The sequence below is a fragment of the Salmo salar genome, chromosome ssa20 (assembly GCF_905237065.1).
Source record: "Salmo salar chromosome ssa20, Ssal_v3.1, whole genome shotgun sequence".
Taxonomy (NCBI): Eukaryota; Metazoa; Chordata; class Actinopteri; order Salmoniformes; family Salmonidae; genus Salmo; species Salmo salar.
Window position 1 is genome coordinate 14,351,111 of NC_059461.1, and position 25,152 is coordinate 14,376,262.

A 25,152-nucleotide genomic window follows, 5' to 3' on the forward strand; every position below is an offset into this window, starting at 1 on the left:
TTTGGATTCAAGTCTTTATTTGAAATGTAGGAAAAGTTCCATCACGAGATACAGTATTTAAACTTAGTTCGATGGGTCTGTTTCACATAAAGCAATCCGATTTGATTAATTCAACCTAGAAGCAGAACAAAGGTTGTTCCACAAAGGTCCCCGGTTTGTTCTTTCATGTGTAGACGTGTGTCACTCAGGTCTTTTGTAGATCGTCTCCTCGTTGCCTTCTTTCATGGCTGTGTACCTGGCCACTGTGAACAGGTAGTCGCTCAATCTATGGGAAGACGGGAGGTAAATGATTATCAGCAAGAGCACCACTTCCTTAATGCACGATAATACATCTGCACATTAATACAAGGAACATACCTGTTCAAATATTTGGCAACATCAGGATCGGCCTCACCTGACCGCACAATAGGGGAAACACTGGAAAGATAAGACAAGTGTTATGGCTGTTTCTGGGGCTATGTTCAGGATCAATGTTATACAGTGTTGGGTCTAAACAACCGTATGATTCGTTGGAACTCACCTGCGTTCTGCTCGGCGACACACTGTCCGTGCTATGTGGAGGGCCGCACTGCTCTTTCCTCCAGACTAACCGGACAGAGAAGTTAAGATAACACATCAAACTAAATATGCATAGACAATGTATTCACCCACAAAGGGACCTTATGAATAACACCAATATATACAGTGCATTCGGAAAGTATTCGGACCCCTTGACAATACTTTCAAGGTAAAACAGCATGAGGCACTGATTTGTGAATCCATGTGTAAAGCAACTCAATGCATGTGTATGGACTTGTACTACAGTGCATTTGGAGTATTCAGACCACTTGACTTTCCATATTGTTACATTACAGCTATATTCTAAAATGAACATATTTCCTCAATCTACACACAATACCCCATAATGATGAAGCACACATTTTTGCAACTGTATTAAAATAAATAAAACATACCTTATTTACATAAGTATTTGGACCCTTCGCTATGAGACTCAAAATTGAGCTCAGGTTCATCCTGTTTCCATTGATCATCCTTGATGTTTCTATAACTTGATTAGAGTCCACCTGTGGTAAACCCAATTGATTGAACATGATTTGGAAAGGCACACACGTCTATATAAGGTCCCACAGTTGACAGTGCACGTCAGAGCAAAAACTAAGCCATGAGGTCGAAGGAATTGTCCGTAGAGCTCCGAGACAGGATTGTGTGGATCTGGGGAAGGGTACCAAAAAAAAAATGTCTGCAGTATTGAAGGTCCCCAAGAACACAGTGGCCTCCATCATTCTTAAATCGAAGAAGTTTGGAACCACCAAGACTCTTCCTAGAGCTGGCCACCCGGCCAAACTGAACAATCGGGGGAGAAGGGCCTTGGTCAGGGAGGTGACCAAAAACCCTGACCGAGCTCCAGTGTTCCTCTGTGGAGATGGGAGAACCTTCCAGAAGGACAACCATCTATGCAGCACTCCATCAATCAGGCCTTTATGGTAGAGTGGCCAGACAGAAGCCACTCCTCAGCAAAAGGCACATGACAGCAAGCTTGGAGTTTGCCCAAAGGCACCTAAAGGACTAAGACTATGAGAAACAAGATTCTCTGGTCTGATGAAACCAAGTTTGAACTCTTTGGCCTGAATGCCAAACGTCACATCTGGAAGAAACCTGGCATCATCTCTACGGTGAAGCATGGTGGTGGCAGCATCATACTGTGGGGATGTTTTTCAGTGGCAGGGACATGGAGACTAATCAGGATCGAGGGAAATATGAACGGAGCAAAGTACAGAGAGATCCTTGATGAAAACCTGCTCCAGGGCGCTCAGGACCTCAGACTGGGGCAAAGGTTCACCTTGCAACAGGACAACGACCCTGAGCACACAGCCAAGACAACTCAGGAGTGGCTTCGGGACAAGTCTTAATGTTCTTGAGTGGCCGAGCCAGAGCCTGGACTTGAACCCGATCGAAACGTCTCTGGAGAGACCTGAAAATAGTTGTGCAGCGACGCTCCCCATCACACCGATCTGCAGCTTAAGAGGATCTGCAGAGAAGAATGGGAGAAACTCCCAAAATACAGGTGTGCGAAGCTTTTATTGTCATACCAAAGAAGACTTGAGGCTGTAATAGCTGCCAAAGGTGCTTCAACAAAGTACTGACTAAAGGGTCTGAATACTTAAGTAAATGTGTTTAAAAAAAAAATTATACATTTGCATAAATGTCAACCTGTTTTTGCTTTGTCATTATGGGGTATTGTTTGTAGATGAGAGAAAATGTAATCAATTTTAGAATAAGGCTGTAAACTAACAAAATGTGGAAAAAGTCAAGGGGTCTGAATACTTTCCGAATGCACTGTAGTACAAGTCCATACAAATGCATTGAGTTGCTTTACACATGGATTCACAAATACAATTACAGTACCTCATCTGCCTCATGCTATTTTACCTTGAAGGTATTGTTAGCTCATGTATTTGGAATATGAACCCCTAAGCCTCTCACAATTCCACATCACATTATAAATAACATTTCAGTTTTCTAAAATGTTCATCCAGTGTGTGAGTGCTTACAGGTAATATGAAGCTTGTCAGTGGTGGTAGCTTCTCTGTGAACTCATCAATCCACCTTTCAAGGTCTGCCACTGGTTGGGAACTGAACTTAGTTTTTTCTGTTGACAAGAGTGAGAGAGAACATAAGGACAATGAGAAGACCATTGACTGGGGTAAGCTGTGTGGAATGATTCTTCAAAATGATTTTACACAAAGCCATTTACTTATATGACTTTCTCGTGCAGATGACTGAGGTGTGGCAATGTTGGATCCCACATCTTGTAAGACACACTGAATCTGTGGGGTTAGAAGGGTAAACATTGAGTAAAAGATAACGTTCATCATTACTCCCCCAAAATGAACTGAAAAAGTTACAACTCTGACCTTGTCCAGCTGATCTGTGAACGAATGGCCTTTATCAATACAAAACTCTCTGGCCAAGCTGTAGAAGACAACACAAGACGGTGAATAAATTCCGTAAGGGGGAACAAAGCATAATACCCAATAGAAGGAATGGACATCACATTACCCTATCGCTGATGACAACTCATCCGTTGTTCCCAATGCTTCAAACACACGATCTTCCTTGGGTCTTCTCTCTCCAGTGTAAGTGCTAGAGAAACCTTTGGCAATGACAGGAAGATGATAAACAAAGCCTTCTTTGTTGAAATTACCATATGATGTGCAATGACTTGTATGCATACTCACCTTTATCACCAGTTTTAGTGTATATTTTGGGGATCCTGCTTTCTCCATCAGTTTTGGAGGCATAACTTTACAGGAGAAAAATATAAATCAAGAGCTTCATGCTAGCTTGTCTATCAGTGCAGGCAAGATCATTTCAGCTGTCTGTCTGTAGGCAACATTATTGGCTAGCATAGTTAGCCGTCATCTACAATAATTTCAGGTGTGTTTCTTATCCCATTCTCTTGCACTACCTGTGTGACTGGTACTAACGTTATTTGTGTAGCAGAGGAGGCTGATGGGAGGAGCTATAGGAGGACAGGCTCATTGTAATGGCTGTTATAGAATAAATCAAGGGTATCAAACATATGCAAACCACATGTTTGACTCCGTTCCATTTATCCAATTCCATCCATTAATGAACCCGTCCTCCTATAGCTCTTCCCATCAGCCTCCACTGGTGTATAGCTTAACTGTGTGTCAAATAACTGTGGCACATAGCTAGCTAGCTACCAAACAAGATAAAATATTTGTATAAGCGATGGTCCATACAGCTACCTTCTTTCTGATCCAAATGATGTCTTCGTCCAAGTCACAGCTAAATATTTGCCAGTCCTTGTTAGGATACAACGTAGGTGAGATGATTTGGTAATCATTGAAGCCATGTTTACATAAAATAAAAACGCGCGTTGTTCCTCTTGTTTATCGGTGGTATCCGTAGGTGGGTGGGATGGACATCTTATCGCACGACCAATGGCACGAGGGAGAGAGTAGGATGTTGATTGGCTAGCAAAAGATCTGTACATCTCACCTCTAGTGCTGATTGGACGTGAAGCAGAGATACGGCCCGCTGGCTGCGTGCGTTGTGTTGACAGTTCACTGTCGCATGATGTTTCCAATATTATTACGGTAGCAAGCTATTTAAGTGGCAACAGCTTCAAAATTACGTTTGATCCCTTTTAAAAATACATCGGGATTGTGTATAGACGACTCCTCATCATTCGGAGTGGTTGAGGTATTACTAATAATAGCTAGAGAACGTTTTCCTGGCGAATTGTCTGGAGGCTAGCTAGCTAGTTACCTTGCTAACAACTAATAATTTACGTAGCAAATGAACTGTAATACAACGTAGCCCGCTATCAGAATGCAAATCAAGGAATGTATCATGTCTGCACCTGGGAAAGCTATCCTGCACGGAGAACACGCTGTCGTGCATGGCAATGTAAGTACAGTAACTTTGGAGCTCAGTATCATCAGTGGACCACCTAGCTAGCGTCTGCCTTCTTGTGTTACAGCCTGAATAAAATTGATTCAATATTTCTCACCCATCAACGCACAATACTCCATAACGACAAAGTGAAAACATGTTTAGACATTTTAGCAAATATATTGAGAATGAAATGGAGAAATCTCATTTAAATAACTATTCACATCCCTGAGTCAATACTTTGTAGAAGCACCTTTACATCTTTGAGTCGTCTTGAGTATGTCTGTATAAGCTTTGCATATCTGGATATGGGGATTTTCTCCCATTCTTCCTTGCACATTTTCTCAACCTCTTAAGTTGGATGGGGAGTGGCGGTGAACAGCAATCTTTATGTCTTTCCACTTACTTGAGATTCAAGTCTGGGCTTTGGCTGGGCCTCGCAAGGATTTTCACAGTCTTGTTCTGAAGCCATTCCAGCCTTGCTTGGGGGGCATTGCCCTGTTGGAATGTACATATTTGCCCCAGTCTGAGATCGTTTGCACTCAGAAGCAGTTTCTCATCAAGGATTTGCCTGTATTTGGCTCCAGACAGTGTTCCCTCTAGCCTTACCAGTCTCCCAGTCCCTACCACTGAAAAGCATCCCCATAGCATGATGCTGCCACCACCGTGCTTCACGGTAGGGATGGTGTTAGATGGGCTTTGCATTCAGGTCAGAGTTACATTTTTGTCTCATCAGACCAGAGTCTTTTACCTTATGCCCTGTCTTTCACATGCCTTTTTGTAAACTCAAGGTGTGCTGTCATGCCTTTTTCTCAGGAGTGACTTCTATCTGGCCATTCTCCCATAAAGTCCAGATTGGTGAAGTGCTGTAGAGACTGTTGTCCTTCTATCAGGTTCTCCCATCTCAGCCAAGGAACTCTGTAGTTCTGTCAGAGTGGTCGGGTTCTTGGTCACCTCCCTGATCAAGGTCCTTCTTGCCCGGTTGTTCAGTTTGGTTGGATGGCCAGCTCTAGGCAGAGTCTGGGTAGTGACATATTTTTTCAATTTCCCGATGATGCAGACCACTGTGCTCTTAGAAATGTTCAACACTCTAGAAATTATTGTATACCCTTCCCCAGATATGCCTCATCACAATTCTAAGTTGGACCCATTCCAAAATGGACCTGAGGAGAACTAGACCTGGTCGGATCCAGACCCGTTCCGATCTGACCCGAGTGAGGGATGCAGCAGAATTGTTTTTATTTTTTTATTAAAGGGAGAGGATGGAGGGAGAGATGTGCTGCTCTAGCTGGCAGGGAGGGGCCGTACTGTGAGTGAGTGACACGGGGAGGAGGAAGCGAGAGATGAGACAGCAACCAACCAAGCTGACTCGCGCTATAGTAGGCTAATAGCTGCCATAGCTAGATTATTTATCATTGTATGATTACGTAGTATCTGTCTTGACTGGATCAAACCGTGAGAAGTTAGCTAGGTAGGCTAACTGAGGCTGCAGTGCATGCATTTTCTAATCCTAGAGTTACAAATAACTCCATTCAGAATATTAAATAGCAGCCTACCTGTTGGCTCTTGGTCGTTTTAGCCTATCCTTCAACTTATCATTTCGTCAATTTAATTCCATCTTCCATTGATTAGATATCTCCTAACTTTTGCAACACACGGAGCGAGGCTCTATGACTGTAGCCTATTGCCGCTTTGATGACCCATGGGTTGGCCAACAACAAGCTACACGCACCACGCTCCACTCTTGTAAAAAGCAAGAGCAGCAGCATAAATGATACCATTTCTCTCTTGCTCTCTACTACAGCAGTCACGTTCAGATCCTTCCGGACAAGTCAGTGAAAAAAATTACACATACCTTAGACCCGTGACAATCATATCAAATCCAACCCAGACCTGTGACATTATTTAGAATTCTGGATCTGGGTCCAGGATCGGGTCTCGGGTATTCGTATACAGGTGGATTCGTGAAGAGCTCTACTGGACATATCGCTGCAGTTGGGTTGCAACGACTGTGGGCGGAGTGTACCTCCGACTACATCGAGTCGCTGTCAGTTGATATGGGGAAACAGTCGGTGGTTGTATTTTGATTAACGGTTTATAAAAAAAAAAGAGATTTCAGCAAACAAAGGCACACAGCTACAGAGGACAAACATAGGTAGAATTAGTATTTTTAGAAGTATCGACTGACAATGACTCGACGTAGTCAGAGATGCAGTCCACACACTTGTCTACCACTCAACTCCATTGATGTGATGTAACTACATCGCGGAGTTGAGAAACCCTCAGCTAGCCAATGAAGTAGAATTATTTGCTAGAATCAACAAACACAATTTGAGCCTAAGGGTGTTTTCACACTTGGTCCCTTTCAGACAATTTTTGCGAACTCAGTGCTGTTAGCTTACATTTTTGTGCAGTGTGAACACTCAAAAGGAACTCAGACACCTCAAAAGAGCCCCCGAAGTGAACCGAATGGAGACCATCTCAAGAGATGGGCTGAGTTCGGTTCGGCTGAATTCCTTAGTCTGTTCCCTTTAAGGCAACGTGAAGGCAAAGCTCCCCAGGTTCACTTGTCATTATTCCCGCACCACACACTAGACTACTGCAACACTGTTTCCCCAGCCATAAACCCTTACACTGGTGCCACAAAAGAGAGAAGATGTGCAGTTTCACAGGAAAATATGTGTAGCCTTTTTTCTTCCCATTAATTGAATATCGTTTATTGGTGGAATTATCAGACAATACCGATATAGAGGTAAAAGGCCAATATCAGCCGATAATATAGATTAACTTTATATATTGGTCGGGCTCTATGTAAAAGGACACATGAGTACTAACGTGAAGTTTAGGAGCATGTCAAATTGGGTGTCAAATGAAAGCTGAGTCATTTAAAAAAAAAGGCATTCTTGTCAAACAGTTGGAAAAGGATTCTTAGAAAACATCTACCAGAAAAAGTCTTAAAGGTATTTGAAATACATAAACATAAGAATGTTGAAGCCCCTGCCAAACTATCAACACTTATATTTAGTTCAGGATACTTTTTTCTGACACCGCCTAGTATACTGGTCCTGGATGGCAGGAAGCTTGGCCCCAGTGATGGATTGGGCCGTATGCACTACCTTCTGTAGCGCCTTACGGTCGGATGTAGAGCAGTTACCATAACAGGTGATGACGCAACCGGTCAGGATGCTCTCGATACTGCAGCTGTATAACTTTTTGAGGATCTGGGGACCCATGCCAAATCTTTTCAGTCTCCTGAGGGGAAAAAGGTGTTGTCGTGCCCTCTTCACGACTGCCTTGGTGTGTTTGGACCATGATAGTTCATTGGTGATGTGGACCCAAGGAACTTGAAACTCTCAACCCGCTCCACTACAGCCCCGTCGATGTTAATGATAGCCTGTTCGGCCCTCCTTTTCCTGTAGTCCACAATCAGCTCCTTTGTCTTGCTCACATTGAGGGAGAGGTTGTTGTCCTGGCACCACACTGACCACCTCCCTATAGGCTGTCTCATCATTGTCGGTGATCGGGCCTACCACTGTTGTGTCATCAGCAAACTTAAGGATGGTGTTGGAGTCGTGTTTGGCCCTGAAGTCGTGGGTGAACAGGAAGTACAGGAGGGGACTAAGCATGCTCCCCTGAGGGGCCCCGGTGTTGAGGATCAGCGTGGCAGACGTGTTGTTGCCTACCCTTACCACCTGGGGGTGGCCCCAGGAAGTCCAGGATCCAGTTGCAGAGGGAGGTGTTTAGTCCCAGGGTCCTTAGCTTAGTGAGGAGCTTTGTGGGCACTATGGTGTTGAACGCTGAGCTGTAGTCAATGAACAGCATTCTCACATAGGTGTTCCTTTTGTCCAGGTGGGAAAGGTCAGTGTTGAGTGCGATTGAGATCATCTGTGGATCTGTTGGGGCGGTATGCGAATTGGAGTGGGTCTAGGGTTTCTGGGATGATGGTGTTGATGTGAGCCATGACCAGCCCAGTGCTACGGGGCGGTAGTCATTTAGGCAGGTTACCTTCACATTCTTGGGCATAGGGACTATGGTGGTCTGCTTGCAACATGTAGGTATTAGACTCGGTTAGGGAGAGGTTGAAAATGGCAGTGAAGACACTTGCCAGTTGGTCCGCGCATGCTCTGAGTACACACCCTGGTATCCATCTGGCCCCACGGCCTTGTGAATGTTGACCTGTTTAAAGGTGTTGCTCACATTGGCTACGGGGAACGTGATCACACAGTCGTCCGGAACAGCTGGTGCTCTCATGCATGCTTTAGTGTTGCTTGCCTCGACGCGAGCATAAAAGGTAAGCGTGCATCACTGGGCTCGTGGCTGCGTTTCCATTTGTAGTCCGTAAGCCCTGCCACATCCGACGAGCGTCAGAGCCGGTGTAGTAGGATTCAATCTTAGTTCTGTATTGACGCTTTGCCTGTTTCATGGTTCATTTGAGGGCATAGTGGGATTTCTTATAAGCATCCAGACTAGTGTCCTGCTCCTTGAAAGCCGCAGCTCTAGCCTTTAGCTCGGTGCAGATTATGCCTGTATTCCATGGCTTCTGGTTGGGATATGTATAGTACCAGTAAAAAGTTAGGACACACCTACTCATTCCAGGCCTTTTCTATATTTTTACTATTTTCTACATTGTAGAATATTAGTGAAGGCATCAAAACTATGAAATAACACATGGAATTATGTAGTAACCAATGGTGTTAAAAAATATATCTAATGCTATTTTTCAAAGCAAAGCTGACATCAAGGAAAAGGGTGGCTACTTTGAAGAATCAGTGTGGAAATAATTTAAACAATCACAATGGAGAAAGACTCATTGAAATAACTTAATGTATGTGTTGCCACCCTAGAGTCACTACTTTTAAATACTGTGATATATTTTGGTCCTATCACCTAAAAACGCAATCTAACCAGTTTTCAAATAATGTTACCTGTATATGCAGTTATCTTAGCCAGCCAGCTAAAGTTAGTTATTTTAGCCTGCTAGCAAGCCTAGCCAGAGAACTAGCTTAGCTAGCCGACCACGGTCGACATAGCTAAGTAGTAAGCCAGGGGACAACTAGTCTAGCAGGAACCCACAGAACACAACAAAAAGCTAGTCAAGATATAAAGTAGAGAGAGCAGAGACTTACCAACTGAAGGCTGAGTTAGCTACCAAAGAAGAGCCCAGGAGAGAAAAGCTTCAGATGGAAAGGCCATTTAATCCAATGGTAATATAGTGAGGTTAATACAAAGTAGATAGATTCCAGAGACAAAAATCCAGAGGCAGCATTGGGCACAGGAGACAGTTGGGGTAGGTTCCCTGTTCCTTGTCAATCATTGGCTTATTAGTGAAATCAGCAATCGGACAATATCTTCTTTAAGTAAATCAATCAAACCTTTATTAATGCAATTGCAGACAGAAGTTGACAATGGAAACATAGCACGCATGTTTCAGAGTAAGTTCTGCAAAATAAAAAAGGTCAAAGTTGCTTTAACCTCTCTAGGGTATGTGGGACGAAATCGTCCCACCTACTCAACAGCCAGTGGAATCCCGTGGCGCGTTATTCAAATACCTTAGAAATGCTATTACTTCAATTTCTCAACATATGACTATTTTACACCATTTTAAAGACAAGACTCTTATTAATCTAACCACACTGTCCGATTTCAAAAAGGCTTTACAACGAAAGCAAAACATTAGATTATGTCAGCAGAGTACCCAGCCAGAAATAATCAGACACCCATTTTTCAAGCTAGCATATAATGTCACATAAACCCAAACCACAGCTAAATGCAGCACTAACCTTTGATGATCTTCATCAGATGACACTCCTAGGACATGCATGTTTTGTTCAATCAAGTTCATATTTATATCAAAAAACAGCTTTTTACATTAGCATGTGACGTTCAGAACTAGCATACCCACCGCAAACTTCCGGTGAATTTACTACATTACTCACGATAAACGTTCACAAAAAACATAACAATTATTTTAAGAATTATAGATACTGAACTCCTTTATGCAATCGCTATGTCCGATTTTAAAATAGCTTTTCGGCAAAAGCACATTTTGCAATATTCTGAGTAGATAGCTCGCCCCATCACGGGCTAGCTATTTTGAACCCCACCAAGTTTGGCCCTCACCAAACTCAGATTTACTATAATAAAAATTGGATTACCTTTGCTGTTCTTCGTCCGAATGCACTCCCAGGACTTCTACTTCAATAACAAATGTTGGTTTGGTTCAAAATAATCCATAGTTATGTTCAAATATCCTCTGTTTTGTTCGTGCGTTCAAGACACTATCCGAAGGGTGACGAAGGGTGACGCGCCCGACACGTTTCGTGACAAAAAAATTCTAAATATTCCATTACCGTACTTCGAAGCATGTCAACCGCTGTTTAAAATCAATTTTTATGCGATTTTTCTCGTAAAAAAGCGATAATATTCCGACCGGGAAACCTTGTTTTCGTTCAAAGACGAAAAAATAAAAACATGGTGTCGCCTCGTGCACGCGCCCCCAGTCTCATTGTTCTCTGATCGAGCACTATCCAAATGCGCTACTGTTTTTCAGCCAGGGGCTGCAAAGGCATCATTCACCGTTTTGCCGCCTTCTGAGAGCCTATGGGAGCCGTAGGAAGTGTCACGTTACAGCAGAGATCCTCAGTTTTCAATAAAGAGAGTGTAGAAGCCCAAGAAATGGTCAGAGAGGGCACTTCCTGTAAGGAATCTTCTCAGGTTTTTGCCTGCCATATGAGTTCTGTTATACTCGCAGACACCATTCAAACAGTTTTAGAAACTTTAGGGTGTTTTCTATCCAAAGCCAATAATTATATGCATATTCTAGTTTCTGGGCAGTAGTAATAACCAGATTAAATCGGGTACGTTTTTTTATCCGGCCGTGCAAATACTGCCCCCTATCCCCAACAGGTTAACATGCTTGCAGTCAACTCCTGGTGATGTAACTGCCTAAGTCAACACCTTCTACTCATGAGACCAAGCCCATGCATATACAGTTATACAAACTAAGAGGCAGAGACTAGAAAAGAACTGTGGAACAGTATTAAAACTTATAATGCATATATTGTTAATCTGTGGTCCAGGACCCTATAAATGTAGTAGGGGAGGGTCTTATAGCCCTTCCCCATCTATTAATACAACATAAGCATAATCAATTATTATAATACTACAATCATTTGGTGCAGCCCCTACCATGACCCCAAGGTGACCCCCATCAAGACAATGGCAAGAGTCAACAATAAAGCCCTATTCGCACAGGACTATTAATACTAGAGAACGTTGGTTATGTAATTATTACCCCAGAATGTCTGTTATTCCAAAGTACGATTGTGACGGGATTATTTTTGTCTTCCAAACTGCCCACTGTAATTGTTTTCTTCAATAAATTGACAGTTATGACGGAAGTGTTGAGATAATATTTGAATTGAGGAAGTGTGATCATAATCATTAGGATATTTTGGCGTTCCGCATTAGAAGACGTCCTAAATGCCCCCCAGCCTTCAGATGTGAGCTAAACAGTGCACTTGCACTTGATATGCATTGTTAGGCTATGAATGAGAAAGTGAACTTGTCACTTCCCATTGTTTAGCTCAGTTTTATGCTGCTTTGCGATCTATTAACAGCAAGGGTGCATTAAATAGGCACAATATTTTTTTATGATGCATTTGGCATGTTCAATTAATTCGTACAAAACATATAAACAAAAGCATTCACTGTGACAGTTGATACATGTAGGCCCTTCATACAGTGCATTCGGAAAGTATTTACTCCATTTTGTTACGTTACAGACATATTCTAAAATTGATGAAATATATTTTTTTACACATAATACCCCATAATGACAATGCGAAAACAGGTTTGGACATTTTTGCAAATTAAACAAAATTAAATACCTTATTTACATAAGTATTCAGACCCTTTGCTATGAGACTCGAAATTGAGTTCAGGTGCATCCTGTTTCCATTGATCATCCTTGAGATGTTTCTACAACTTGATTGGAGTCCACCTGTGGTAAATTCAATTGATTGGACATGATTTGGAAAGGCACACACCTGTCTATATAAGGTCACACAGTTGACACTGCACGTCAAAGCAAAAACCAAGCCATGAGGTTGAAGGAATTGTCCGTAGAGCCCCGAGACAGGATTGTGTCGAGGCACAGATCTGGGGAAGGGTACCAACAAAAATTATCCCGCATTGAAGAACAATGTATATATTTTGAATGAAGCTGCAATAGGCTATTCAATTGGATTATTTTCTTACAGTAGTGTATTATCTGCAGTAAACCAAAAACTTTACCTCAGGCTACACTGTCACTTAAGATCTGTCAAAAACCCATCATGCATAGTCACACTGTTACTACTTCCTACACCTTAGCTAGCTAGCTTAGATTTCTACTGCATCAATGGATTCGCAGGAAATGGTAATGTTGTGCTGGGAGCTGTTTCAGACAATCAGTGCTGTCAACTTATTGCCGACTACATTTTGACACCTGAGCCAGAGTGTGTGTCCATCAGCGACTCCAGACAGCACAGACACCGAATCAGACGAGCCCACCAAAGTTGAGGCCAAGCCCCTTGAGGAGGCAACCGAGGAAGACCACCCGTTAATGTTGGATCTTTCAATTACGGTGCTTCAGTCGGTCGGGGGGGAATATGTCAGTGATTCTGGACAAGAAATTGAAAAGGTTTGCGAGTTCAGGTGCACTTGCAAGTCCAATGAAGGGAGCCCCGCTATTTGCTTTTTAACCCCGAGGAGATGGTCGAGACGTGACCAGTTTTAATGAACTCACCAATGGTAAGTGATTGCCAATCAACTATTAGTCAAGTTTAGTTTGCTGTGAGTGAGTAATTTGTACTGTGTGTGTGTGTGTGTGTGTGATGAGACAAATAGACTGACTAGCTAGCTAGCCTATTAAAGCCGAGAGAGACCTTAAAATATTTGCAGTAACTTATTCGACCTGTGTGTGTGGTGGGTGCTTATATTTGTCCTAACGACAGGTTACATAAATGCATGAAATGGCCATCAATAACATGATCAAATACCTTTATCAATACTAGTAAAACTGTGTGCTGTTTGTGTTCACGTATGCATTTGAATGAGTGCAGGTTGTGTAATTATTGAAATTTGAAAATGTATTGACTAGACTAGATGACGATGACTGAATGTTAAATTATATACTGTTATGTCTTTATTTTTCCAGAGGAAAAACGAGTAGCTTTTTCCATGAACCTCTGCAAGAAAACGTTAAGCTCTAAAAGGAGCAAACAAACAGAAAGGAAACATCAGAGGACATCATATTTCCATGATGGCCAGCAAATCTGAAGAGAAACATTCAAGTTCCAACACTTAAGCTTTCTTTAGAGTAGTACAACTTGATGTTTTCTGTTATTATTGGAGCTGCAACAGTATTAAAAAGTTAATGATGTACTTAAGGAAGAGTGAGTAGTAGGCTGTATGATGACTAGAAATAAGAGCTCAGAATACATTGTTCCTTTCAGTACATATTAAAGGCATGTTTTAAATCATTTATTTTCTGGTTTCAGAATTTCTACAAATAAGCTGACAGCACTGATAACATTCTACAAGGAACATGGTGTGGTTCCAAGGAAGAAGTAGTGTGGTGGTCGTCTCGCCAGCAAATGGGTGCTGTCCTACGAGGACATTCAGCGAATCGTCCACTATGTCAACAACTTCGCCAATGTCCACGCGATGCCGCTCCCAGGATGGATCCCTGGATTTAAAAAGGCAGACATCCGGGTGCTACTGACAATTACAGACCAAGTCCTCTGTGTGGCACAAGTACAAAATATTGATGCATGAACTTGGTGTTTTCCTGAATCTTGATACTTAGAATTGTATCAAAAGACTCCCACACAAATTGGATCCAAAAAGACTATCAGTCCTTACTCTCTGGGGATGTGTATGGACATATTTTCTATAACATTTCTCATTTTAGTTGCTGCTTAGAGAGACCAGAGCTTACTCTGACCCTTTTTAGCTCTCATCCCCTCTGTCCTCTTCGCTCTTTTCAGATGTAGTTTACTCTGTGCCCGGGGACATGTCAGACTGAAACAATTTGTTTGAGTATAGCCTATACACATTCTGCGACATGTATTTTATGAAGAGATGTTATTTAACGCGCTAATTATTTATCCTACCAAGCCTTCTCCCTGAATGTAATCTGACATGGAAAAAGTACGGGCCACAACCATGATATGTGTGAGGACTACATGGGATGTGCACGCATTTGTCTGCACATGCACCATGAACGCGTGCACACCGCATGTAGTCCTCACACATATCATGTTGTGAACATGTGCAGTATGAGTTTCTCTGTCATACATACTGTGTGTACATGTGTGAAAATAAGTGAATGTAGCCAATATATCTGTTGCTTGTATGTGTACAAACGTATGTATACATGTATCGTGTATGCATATTCGTGCGCGAGAGCGATGCAGACAGACACTATGTCTGTATAGTTAGAGCAAGATGTAATTTTGTGTGTGTGTTTAAGAAGTAGAATACAGGCACGTCATGTCAATGGATTGCATGGTTTGGTGATACTCAGTATGTAATAGCACCAATGGAAGCTGCTTAGGGGTGGACGGATCATAATAACGGATGGAACAGAGTGAATGGAATGGCATTAAACGCACAGAAACCATGTGTTTGATATGATTCCGCTCCAGCCATTACCACGAGCCCGTCCTCCCAAATGAAGGTGCCACCAACCTCCTGTGAATGGCACGTAACTTGCCTGATATTTGGAGTAGAGAGAGAGATCATGTTGGTCTCATAAGGAAGCTAACATTCTCTTTCTGTCACTGTATTAAACTCCATGCGCTTTGGGGTCAATGTGACTGATTATGATACAGCAAGTCACATTACCCAAAATATGCTAATTTCAAAGTTGATTCCCACCAAAACTTTATTAATTCACTTAAAATCGGTCTCCCAAAGATGATCTATTGCTTCAGCGAACAGACTATGTGTGAATGGGGCTCTGATGGGCAGCCTCCCTCTTCCCTCTTGAACTATGCCATTACTGGTTAAAGAGACAGCACACATTTTTATAAATGAAGCTAATTTCTATTTAAATGTTGTTGATCAGTCCAATAAAACAAGTTGCAAATGGTAGGGAAACAGATTGTTTCATACTATTTTCTACATTGTAGAATAATAGTCATCAAAACTGTGAAATAACACATGGAATCATGTAGTAACCAAAAAAAGTGTTATACAAATCAAAATATTTTATTTGAGAGTAATCAAATAGCCACCCTTTGCCTTGGTGACAGCTTTGCACACTCTTGGCATTCTCTCAACCAGCTTCATGAGGTAGTCAAATGGAATGCATTTCAATTAACAGGTGTGCCTTAAGTTAATGTGTGGAATTTCTTTCCTTAATGCGTTTGAGCCAATCAGTTGTGTTGTGACAAGGTAGGGGTGGTATACAGAAGATAGCCCTATTTGGTAAAAGACCAAGTCCATATTAGGGCAAGAACAGCTCAAATAAGCAAAGCGAAACGACAGTCCATCATTAATTTAAGACATGAAGGTCAGTCAGTCTAGAACATTTCAAGAACTTTGAAAGTTTCTTCAAGTGCAGTCTCAAAAACCATCAAGCGCAATGATGAAACTGGCTCTCATGACAACCGCCACAGGAAAGGAAGATCCAGAGTTACCTCTGCTTCAGAGGATAAGTTCATTTTAGTTACCAGCCTCCAAAATTGCAGCCCAAATAAATGCTAGAACATAGTTCAAGTACCACACACATCTCAACATCGACTGTTCAGAGGAGACTGTGTGAATCAGGCCTTCATGGTCGAATTGCTGCAAAGAAACCACTACTAAAGGACACCAATAAGAAGAAGAGACTCGCTTGGGCCAAGAAACACGAGCAATGGACATTAGACCGGTGGGAAGTTTGTCCATTGGTCTGATGAGTCCAAAATTGAGATTTTTGGTTCCAACCACCGTGTCTTTGTGAGACGCAGCTCTCTGCATGTGTGGCTCCCACCGTAAAGCATAGAGGAGGTGGTGTGGGGGTGCTTTGCTGGTGACACTGTCTGCGATTTATTTAGAATTCAAGGCACACTTAACCAGCATGGCTACCACAGCATTCTGCAGCGATACGCCAGTAGGACTAAGCACAACAGGACCATGACCCAACACACATCCAGGCTGTGTAAGGGCTATTTTGCCAAGAAGGAGAGTGATGGAGTGCTGCATCAGATGTCCTGGCCTCCGCAATCCCACGACCTCAACCAAATTGAGATGTTGGGAAAGCATTCCAGGTGAAGCTGGTTTAACGAATGTCTAGAGTGTGCAAAGATGTCAAGGCAAAGGGTGGCTATTTGAATAATCTCAAATATAAAATATATTTTGATTTGTTTAAACACTGGTTACTACATGATTACATATGTGTTATTTCATAGTTTGCACTATTATTCTACAATGTAGAAAATAGAAAAACTCTTGAATGACTAGGTGTTCTAAAACCTTTGACCGGGTAGTGTACATCCAGTGAAATATCTGTCGCGTTGTTCAATCTGTGGACGGGATGTGACAAGTGTACCATTTTTCTTAACGTTTATAAACAGCCATTTTGTTGAAGTTTAAACCATAAGAAAAATCTTAAAATGACGTGATTCAGATGTGATCCTGCGTTTGACCGCTAGTTGGCAATGCAGTTTAATCTACTGAAGTCCTGGATACCTATCAGACTGCACTCTTACTGCTGTCCCCCACACACTTGGCAACAATGGTAGTTAATGCCGTTTTAGGTTTCCTGCTGTGTGCCTCTCCTCCATGTTCTCAGTACATGGGCTGTGTGATGGCTCGTTTCAGTGATGCATGACAGCGTGTTCATAGATGTCCAACAATCTCTTGTTAACGCCACGTATGGTGTTTGAGAGCTCCCGGTTTTTTACTTGCAGAGCAAGCATACAATTTCTCCATCCGGGCTGTCACGGTTTTTTTCGGCATCTTCCGTCTGGTTATAGATATGCCATTCGGACGTTGACGCAGTCATCCTCTGGCATTGACAACGTCTGCATATCAATTGCAATACTTTCTGTAGTCAGTGCTTTGATTTTTCTCACTACGTCCCTTATTGCACTGCTGCCAGCAACGGGTTGGGTCTCATGTTCCCTCCCTTTCACAGCGTTGCACCTGTACCGCAGCTCAGCTTCACCTCGCAAAGTTAGCAGATTTCACCACCATTTCATTTCTCAAAGTATTCCCATACAGGATTTTCCTGCTGTCGCTTCACTGTCTCACTCTCTTGCCATTTCTCCAACTGTTAATGACGAGCGGAGCGCTTTATATTCGTGGCAAATCATTTGAAAGATACGTATTTCCTTCTAACGTTACAGCATTGTTGCATTAGGTATTTGTTTAATTCGTTTTTTCCCCTTTATGATGATGATCGGGACCTGTTAGTGGTATGTTAACTGCACTTTGATTTTAATTTTGTGAAAAAAACTAAAACGATCGGTTAGGGATCTTTTCTAAAAGTTAACGATCCCAATTGAATTTAAACGTCACAATCCTAGTACACAGTAGAGCCCACTAGAGTTGAGTACACTACACTATACTGTACTTGACTGTACTCTACTGAGCTCTTCTGTGCTGTCCAAACTTGTGGAACATATAGACGTCTATGATTGGTTCAGTTTTGGTCCGGACCAAACAAATTTGGTCTTGTTTGGTGGCAGAGCTCATTTAAAATAATAGCCAGTGTGTAGGATAATACCCAACTATGCAAAATAAGGATATTGCGTATTTCTGCCTTTGTGTACCTGTTTAGGATACGTCACCATGAAGAGAATGACATTCATAACCATAATTATGCATTTCTGTGCAGTACAGATCAGAAACCCATGATGAAATTCTTTACTGCAATTCTGTTCCCGGGTGTAAATCCAGTTCACTTACTGTAGTTCAATAACCAAAATAGTTTTTGTTCTAAGTCAAGGTGTCATCATAGCTGACACCTCATTATTTTCTGCAGACATATTTGAATCTTAAGTTTTTGTAAAATGGTCACAAAAAACAGTGGCAGATCTCCATTTTTTTAATAGTACATGTGCTTTTGAAACATTTTCTGTGTAAATTGTTGAAAGTATTCATTGTGCGTAGAGTTGTATGGCTTGTTCAACTTTGAAAACAATGTTTTCAGTGAACAACCTGAGTCTCAGTGCAACTCCTTTACCATGGAATTGCCCCCAGGCTAATACAGCATCTTTATACACTCATGTATTCATGAGAGTTGTTCATCATATGACCCCCAGTACAGACACAGTCTATTCTGTGTTTCCACTGAAAGAAGATTGGTTGTTGAAATGAAAATGATTTGACTATAACCACAGCAACAATTCAGAGGTCTGTTTTCTCCAACCCCTGCTAGGTGGCTCTGGCTGTGAGTTTGAACTTGCGCACATACCTACGGTTGCAAGCCACATCCACCAGTAAAGTCTGCATCAATCTCCCCAACATCAACACTTTCCTCAGCTGGGATGTGACTGAGTTGAAGCAGCTGCTTCCTGACTCTGGAGGTGAGAGACACTTTCTGGCTGGAGGATTGAAATGTACTGTAGTGAATTTGAAGGGTAGCCCGAGTGGGATTGGAACCCTGTGACTCAGTCCAACAGCTTAGCCGTTACACCAAGAGGTTTAAACATCCTGACAAGGTAGGAGTTGTACTAAGTTTGCTACACTACCCCCTTGGAAAGTCATATCCTTGTGTCTGTGCTATGGGACATAATGATCTCCCAGCAGCTTCATTCCACTTATGACACCAATGCAGCGAATTTGGGAGAGAGCCTGAACTGGACTTGAACCCCAAAGCTATTGGCAAAGCTGTAAAACAACAGCTCAAAATATAATTGTTGGTTTTCTTTGTTTTATTCTTCTATGGTAACGTTGTCTATTTTTGTAATTCTGCTTACAGCCGAGCTGGGGAATGTGAATGAGCTTGATGCAGAGCTTGTCAGGAGGCTGCGAGATTTGGTTGGTGTATCAAATGGAACCTTGGATACTCGCAGCATGGCCATTTTAGCCTTCCTCTACATCTACCTCTCTGTCTTTGCTGGGTCAGGGTAAGAATTGAAATTGATAGATATAATTAATATAGGAGTGTTAACATAGGGTAATACTAATCTTGACACCCAAGAACCAAACCTCTAATGCCCTAATGAACAATACAGACCCCATGCTAGTGAGGAAGACTTAGGCAGCTGGGAGCTGGGCGGATGCTAAAGAGAAGGCCTAATCGGGGCTGACGCGGGCGGCGCTAGGCTAGCGTGTTTGAGAGAGGAGTGGACGGGCTCTGACAGGACGGACAGCCACTAATTAGAGGCTGGCACTAGGCCCCGCTGCAGCCTTAACAAGTCTGGATTTGTTTGTCCCTGGGGAGAAGAGCTCCACAATTAGCTTAGAGCACCCGCGTTTCCTGTCTGCCCAAAAGGAGTCTGAGTGTCATGGACATTGACAGCGGAGCAAGTAAACTCAGCTCACACCCAGCACATATGCACACCACACTAGTCATTCCCAATGAGAAGTACTGCTGTGCCTCGGTCTTTTGGCCGGTTTCATTAAGATCACAGGAAGTGTGCTTTCTGGATATTTTTGCTGTATAAGCTGTTGCAAAGTGTGAGGTTTTTGTGTGAGATTGGGTGCCCAAAAGCCTCTTACAAACAGTAGTAGGTACAAACAATAGCACAGTTTGAGAGTGATTTCATGGAAAGTGTTTATTTATTGTATCTTTTTCACCCAAATGATATACTTTCCCCCCCTAGCCTATCTAAGTAGTCTTAATAAATCATACTACTTTCCTATTCCTAGATATAAGCACATCTAAGCTGAGAATTTGGTTCATGGTTCTTGCTCCATCTCAGGGAGTTACCCAGCCTGACTGTGTCTGTGTGGTCAGAGTTGCCAACTGGAGCGGGTCTGGGGTCAAGTGCTGCCTACTCTGTGTGCCTGGCTGCAGCTCTGCTCTCTGCCAGTGGGACCATCCCTTCTCTACTGAGTGACCAGGAAAGCACAGCCAGGTATTGACTGCACAACGAATTGTCTACTAGATCTTATAACATTGCCACATTTAAATTGTTGTCCATTGGAAGCCATATTTGTCTTAGTCTGCATGTACTGTAGTTTTATGTAGAGTACTTGCACCACTAGCAGAGTCCGACAATGCACGGTTCTCTCACCGTAACTTACGTATGTCCTAATATATATACCTGCCCACAATGTGAATGATTTACTTCCGTTTGGCTGCAGTTTCTCCAGCACTTGTAATTCATTTGTAGTTTTAGGGTTATGAAAAATGGCACGTTGTTTTTCCAGAAGAATTCTTGCCATTGTGTTGTTAGTGGTACAGTGGGTCCTACATATTGTTTTCCAGTCCTCTTCAGAGATGTTGATCGTTTTCAAATCCCTATTTATCTTAAACGTATTGGGTACTGCCGCCACTGAAGGATGCTATTCCGAAAATCAGTTAGGACTTTGTTACTGATGTCCTCACATGTTAGTATGGGTAGGGCTCATCACAAGCACAGCGTGAGGGACAGCAGGGCAATGCTGATAGGGCTTGAATGCCCAGTGTAAATTCTCATTGTAATCATCTCTACTATATTTCATCATGTTTCAATAGGTGGGGTGAGGTGGAGATGGAGCTGATCAACAGGTGGGCGTTTCAGGGGGAGAAGATCATCCATGGGAACCCGTCAGGGGTGGACAACGCCGTGGGGACATGGGGTAAGACCCGGATCCCTCAACACCACAGACACCACACAGCTTTGTATTGTGATGTATGATACCATGAGCTGTGTATGTGGACACTACAATGGAATGATATGATCCAATCTGGCAACATTTGTTGTCTGCAAAACTCACAGTATTGTAGGGATTTATCTTGTTGTAGGATCTCTGTGAGAAGGCAGACGTTATTTATGCGGATGCTACAGTAAACGGAGGGGAAATGTGCTGCAGTATTCCTATGTGTGTTGCGAGGGCTGTTTTGCAGTCAGAAAATGTATGCTCCATTGTGTTCTTTATTTTCATCCGATGCCCATTTCTTTCACTTTGTTTTGACTCTTTTAGGTGGCATATTGAGATACCATTCTGGGAAAATAACACCCTTAATCAGGTACTGAACAGTGTTTTGCTTAACAAATCACCTTTCCATGAATATGCTCGCTGGGCCTAATTTACATTGACAGATTTACAGACTGTGATAGCAGACATCATTTTAAAGTAGTCTACTGGGTTGGGAAGGGATCCCAGAATGTCATCCAGGTCAGTGGGGGGGATCAGCCAATGAATTACACACTTGAGCGAACATTCCAGCACGGCAGGTGGAATTTAAATCCCCAAGTGAAGTTGAAATGAACTACTTTAGAATGAAGACGGCGTTGCCCATGCCGTCACAAAAGTGATCAATGGAAAAGATAGGCAATGCTCCCTCTGTGGACTCTACTATTGCCACTCATATGAGGGAATTCATAACAGTTGCAACACCTGGACATATACAGGTGCATCATGTGGTATTATATTGCTAACCTGCCTTTTTTATTTTCCTATTTGCAGGGTCCCAATGTTAAGGATCCTACTCACAAACACCAAGGTCCCTCGCAGCACCAAGGTACTTGTTGCTGGAGTGAAGGACAAAATGAACAAGGTACTAAATGGCTGCCATGTCGTCTCCCCTGTGTTCACCTCCCCAGCCCTGTAATTAGTGTAATCGCCCGTGCTTTCATTTGTATGGGAAAGGCACTCTGGGGCCTGGCATTGAGTGCCTTTGGGTCATTCTGTGTCATTTCAATCACTTTTTGACTGCACAACTTTTAGATTTGAACAAAACCTTCCATACATGTTTGCCCATGGTAGAAGTGGTCAGAAAGTGACATTTTGGACCTGAATGCCAAAACATTCAGGAGATAGAGGTGCTCAAAGTTGACCCATTTTGTGTAAACCACCCTACCATGTCTTCATCACTGAAAAAGATAAATGTTTGAGTTTGATATAATCGGAACGCTTACAAACAGGGTTGTCAAAAAGTCTTTTTTTACCTTTAAAATGAATTATCTAAATCAGATTTTTTTTTTTTAAATGTTCATACATTTGAACATTTGAACAGCTACTGTTGTAGCTTAGACACAATTTGACATAATCAGAGGTGTTTGTGTTGTGCCCACCATGAGACTGCATGCTCTTGAATACGGGGTGTGTGTCATGTTTTGGCTGATTTAATGAACAAAAAAATTCAATACAATTTACATTTCTACTTTCAAAATGGTTGGAGGTCCACACATCAGAGAATGTTGACCTGAGTAGGAATATCCATTGTTTTAAAATAAACTGTCAATCTTCCCCAATAAACCTATTGAAATTGTAGAAATATAGATAATAGAATAGACATTCCCATTCAAGTTGAAATTCAACGGTGGGTGGACTGGGGTCCATCTTTCTGTTAGTAATTGAAATGGAAATACATCCCGTTCTATGAATTCTGTTTCTATGACTGAAATGACACCCACCCTGTATTCAAGATAATGCCGTGTCTCAATTTATGACAACACACATACATTTTTTTATTTTAAACAAGTATCTAGAAATTCAAAAATTATTTGACAACCGTCTTTGTAAGCTCAATCTCCTAAATGTTTTGGCATTCAAAAAGTCACTTTCTGACCACTAAAATGGGCAAACATGTTTGTCAGGTTTTGTTGAAATCTAAAGGGGTGCAGTCAGAAGGTAATTGAATTCATATGGAATGGCCAGTTCATAAAACATGGAGATGAAGCACTCAGCTAGCACCCCTCTGTGGCGTTGCCTTGACGACACCCACAGGGGTGAGCACTTCTGTTCTGTTAGATCGACATAGGTGGTGTTACTGGCAGTGTTATGATTGGGGGGGAAGAGCAATGTTTTTCACTCGGCACTGAGTGACTGGCTTTTTGTGCTGCTGCTGTACAGTATCTACTGACTGTTTAAATGAGTATGACCACTAGGTGAGATATGGGTATTTGCTGCTTTAGTCTGCACTGTTGACTTCCTTTAGTATATTTAGTGTTGTTCAATTCCTTTACATTGAATTCCCAATTATTTGTAAAAAGTATGTTTATTTGCTGTTCTCCCCCCCCAGTTTCCCTCTATTATAAACCCTGTACTGGAATCTGTGAATGCAGTCTCCTGCACCTGCGAGCAGACCTTATCAGAGATGACCAATGACACCCCCACACCAGAGCACTATAATATCCTGGAGGTACTGTATGGAAACGCATCCACACGTGTTGCCTGTAGACAGTGTGTTCTGGTGCTGCAGTCACACTACCAGTGTGACACAGCAGAGGAATGATTCCCTTCTTCTTACACACGATAAAGACTACAGCTGCATGTAAAGATAAAATAGTATTTTCATGCCACAACAAAAAAAACAGCTGAAATAAAAATGACAGCTGCTATTATGTCTACCGTAGGAACTCATTGACATCAACCAGCACCACCTGAATGTGATGGGTGTAGGACACCCGGCCCTGGACACCCTGTGCCGGGTCACCTTGGCCAGAGGGCTACACAGCAAGCTGACTGGTGCCGGCGGAGGGGGCTGTGGTATCACCCTGCTTAGACCAGGTACTGTAGCTCGCTATCTACTTACCTTCCTATCTGGCTTACAGTAATCAAGTGGGGGGGTATCCGTCCCTATTTGTCCTTACACTGCATTGCCATCATCTTTGGTCCTCACCTTCATTTTGGGTTGGAGTTACCATTTTCTATTTGTAATGAATCCTTTTAAAAGTGAGAGATCTGTGAAATGATGTCTGCATGCTGATTATATGGTGTTACTTCAGTAGATTTGGCTTCAGCGTATTGATTGAACGGCGAGCCAAAAGATGTGGGGGGGGGGGTTCTTTCCTGCTGGAAATATTGTATGTCCTGGAAATCTCTACCTTAGTCATCCTTATCTTCTTCCTCGTTTGAGGCAAAAGCTCTGTAGTCTCAAACCGACGGCGTAGAGAAGTAGGGATATGTCAGTACGCCAAGAGAGTGACAAACAGGATCCTATCTTCCACAAAAACAAAACAGGCAGAGAACCTGTCTGAATCCACTGCCTTCTTTGTTTATGCCTGCAGCCTGTAACACATTGAATTTTAAATCAGCTAAAGATCTCCTAAATATATCCCCAACTGATGTTGATTTGCTTTGTTGTACTAGCAAGCAAGTGTTGCACATTTTTGTGGTTTGAAGCTATTTTCCCAAAAGTTTACTTAAGTGTCTGTTTTCCCTCCCAGTGCTCTCAGATCAGCTTTGGGCTGAAAGGCTTTGATTTGAGGCAGAGCAGGGATGAGCATGCAGTAAAGTAGCCTGCTATCCTCCTGCCTTGTTCAAATCCACCACTGTCTGGTGACGTGCTAAATATATATCATTTCTTTGCTGATAAGCATTGTGTGCAATGTTTTTTCCTCTACATAGAGATGTACTTTAGCTTACGGTTGGCTCTTCAGCTAAGTAAATACTAATAATACAGTATATGCTATTTCGCAGATGCTTTTCATCCAAAGAGACGAGTGAGAGCATCATTTTATTTTGTATATTTGACCCCTAACGGGAATTGAAACCACGACCCTGGCGCTGCTAGTGCCAATCTCTTTCCAACTTATGCCGGGCATACACTACACGGTTTCGCCACGTTTTTGCTGTCCCAGGCTAATTTTCATGATC

The 25,152-nt window shown here is 42.3% G+C and overlaps 2 protein-coding genes across 5 annotated transcripts in view; one reads left to right on the forward strand and one right to left on the reverse strand.

Annotated features, from left to right (window-relative positions):
- mmab (metabolism of cobalamin associated B) lies at positions 1-6,312 on the reverse strand. 2 transcript variants are annotated; one of them, XM_045702969.1, is made up of 9 exons: positions 6,278-6,312; positions 3,240-3,304; positions 3,061-3,154; positions 2,916-2,973; positions 2,756-2,828; positions 2,553-2,650; positions 521-585; positions 358-417; positions 1-265 (listed from the first exon to the last, which is right to left on the reverse strand). In XM_045702969.1, the coding sequence occupies exons 1-9, from the start codon at positions 6,295-6,297 to the stop codon at positions 181-183; spliced, it is 618 nt and encodes a 205-aa protein (XP_045558925.1). In that variant the 5' UTR covers positions 6,298-6,312; the 3' UTR covers positions 1-180. The 2 variants fall into 2 exon arrangements, with proteins under 2 accessions (XP_045558925.1, XP_014016253.1); XM_014160778.2 differs by lacking the exon at positions 6,278-6,312 and adding an exon at positions 3,774-4,057.
- The window catches only part of mvk (mevalonate kinase), a 26,374-nt gene continuing 5,295 nt past the window's right edge, over positions 4,074-25,152 (forward strand). Inside the window, exons 1-9 of one of the 3 annotated variants that reach the window (XM_014160776.2) lie at positions 4,074-4,437; positions 18,836-18,983; positions 19,379-19,526; positions 20,325-20,480; positions 21,083-21,186; positions 21,532-21,577; positions 22,018-22,108; positions 23,576-23,695; positions 23,910-24,063. In XM_014160776.2, coding sequence (XP_014016251.1) covers positions 4,360-4,437; positions 18,836-18,983; positions 19,379-19,526; positions 20,325-20,480; positions 21,083-21,186; positions 21,532-21,577; positions 22,018-22,108; positions 23,576-23,695; positions 23,910-24,063 — 1,045 coding nt within the window. In that variant the 5' untranslated portion in view covers positions 4,074-4,359. Of the gene's footprint in view, positions 4,438-16,879; positions 17,192-17,231; positions 17,629-18,835; positions 18,984-19,378; positions 19,527-20,324; positions 20,481-21,082; positions 21,187-21,531; positions 21,578-22,017; positions 22,109-23,575; positions 23,696-23,909; positions 24,064-25,152 lie in introns of those variants that run through there. The other 2 variants (XM_014160777.2, XM_014160775.2) reach the window with 2 other exon arrangements.

Excerpts from the sequence above, each read along its gene's own strand:
- mmab (XM_014160778.2), bottom strand. The coding sequence starts at position 4,021 with ATGTACAGATCTTTTGCTAGCCAATCAACATCCTACTCTCTCCCTCGT. Across the intron at positions 3,155-3,239 it reads CACTAAAACTGGTGATAAAG|GTTTCTCTAGCACTTACACT; the intron begins GTGAGTATGCAT and ends TCATTGCCAAAG. Across the intron at positions 2,974-3,060 it reads GAGTTGTCATCAGCGATAGG|CTTGGCCAGAGAGTTTTGTA; the intron begins GTAATGTGATGT and ends TGTCTTCTACAG.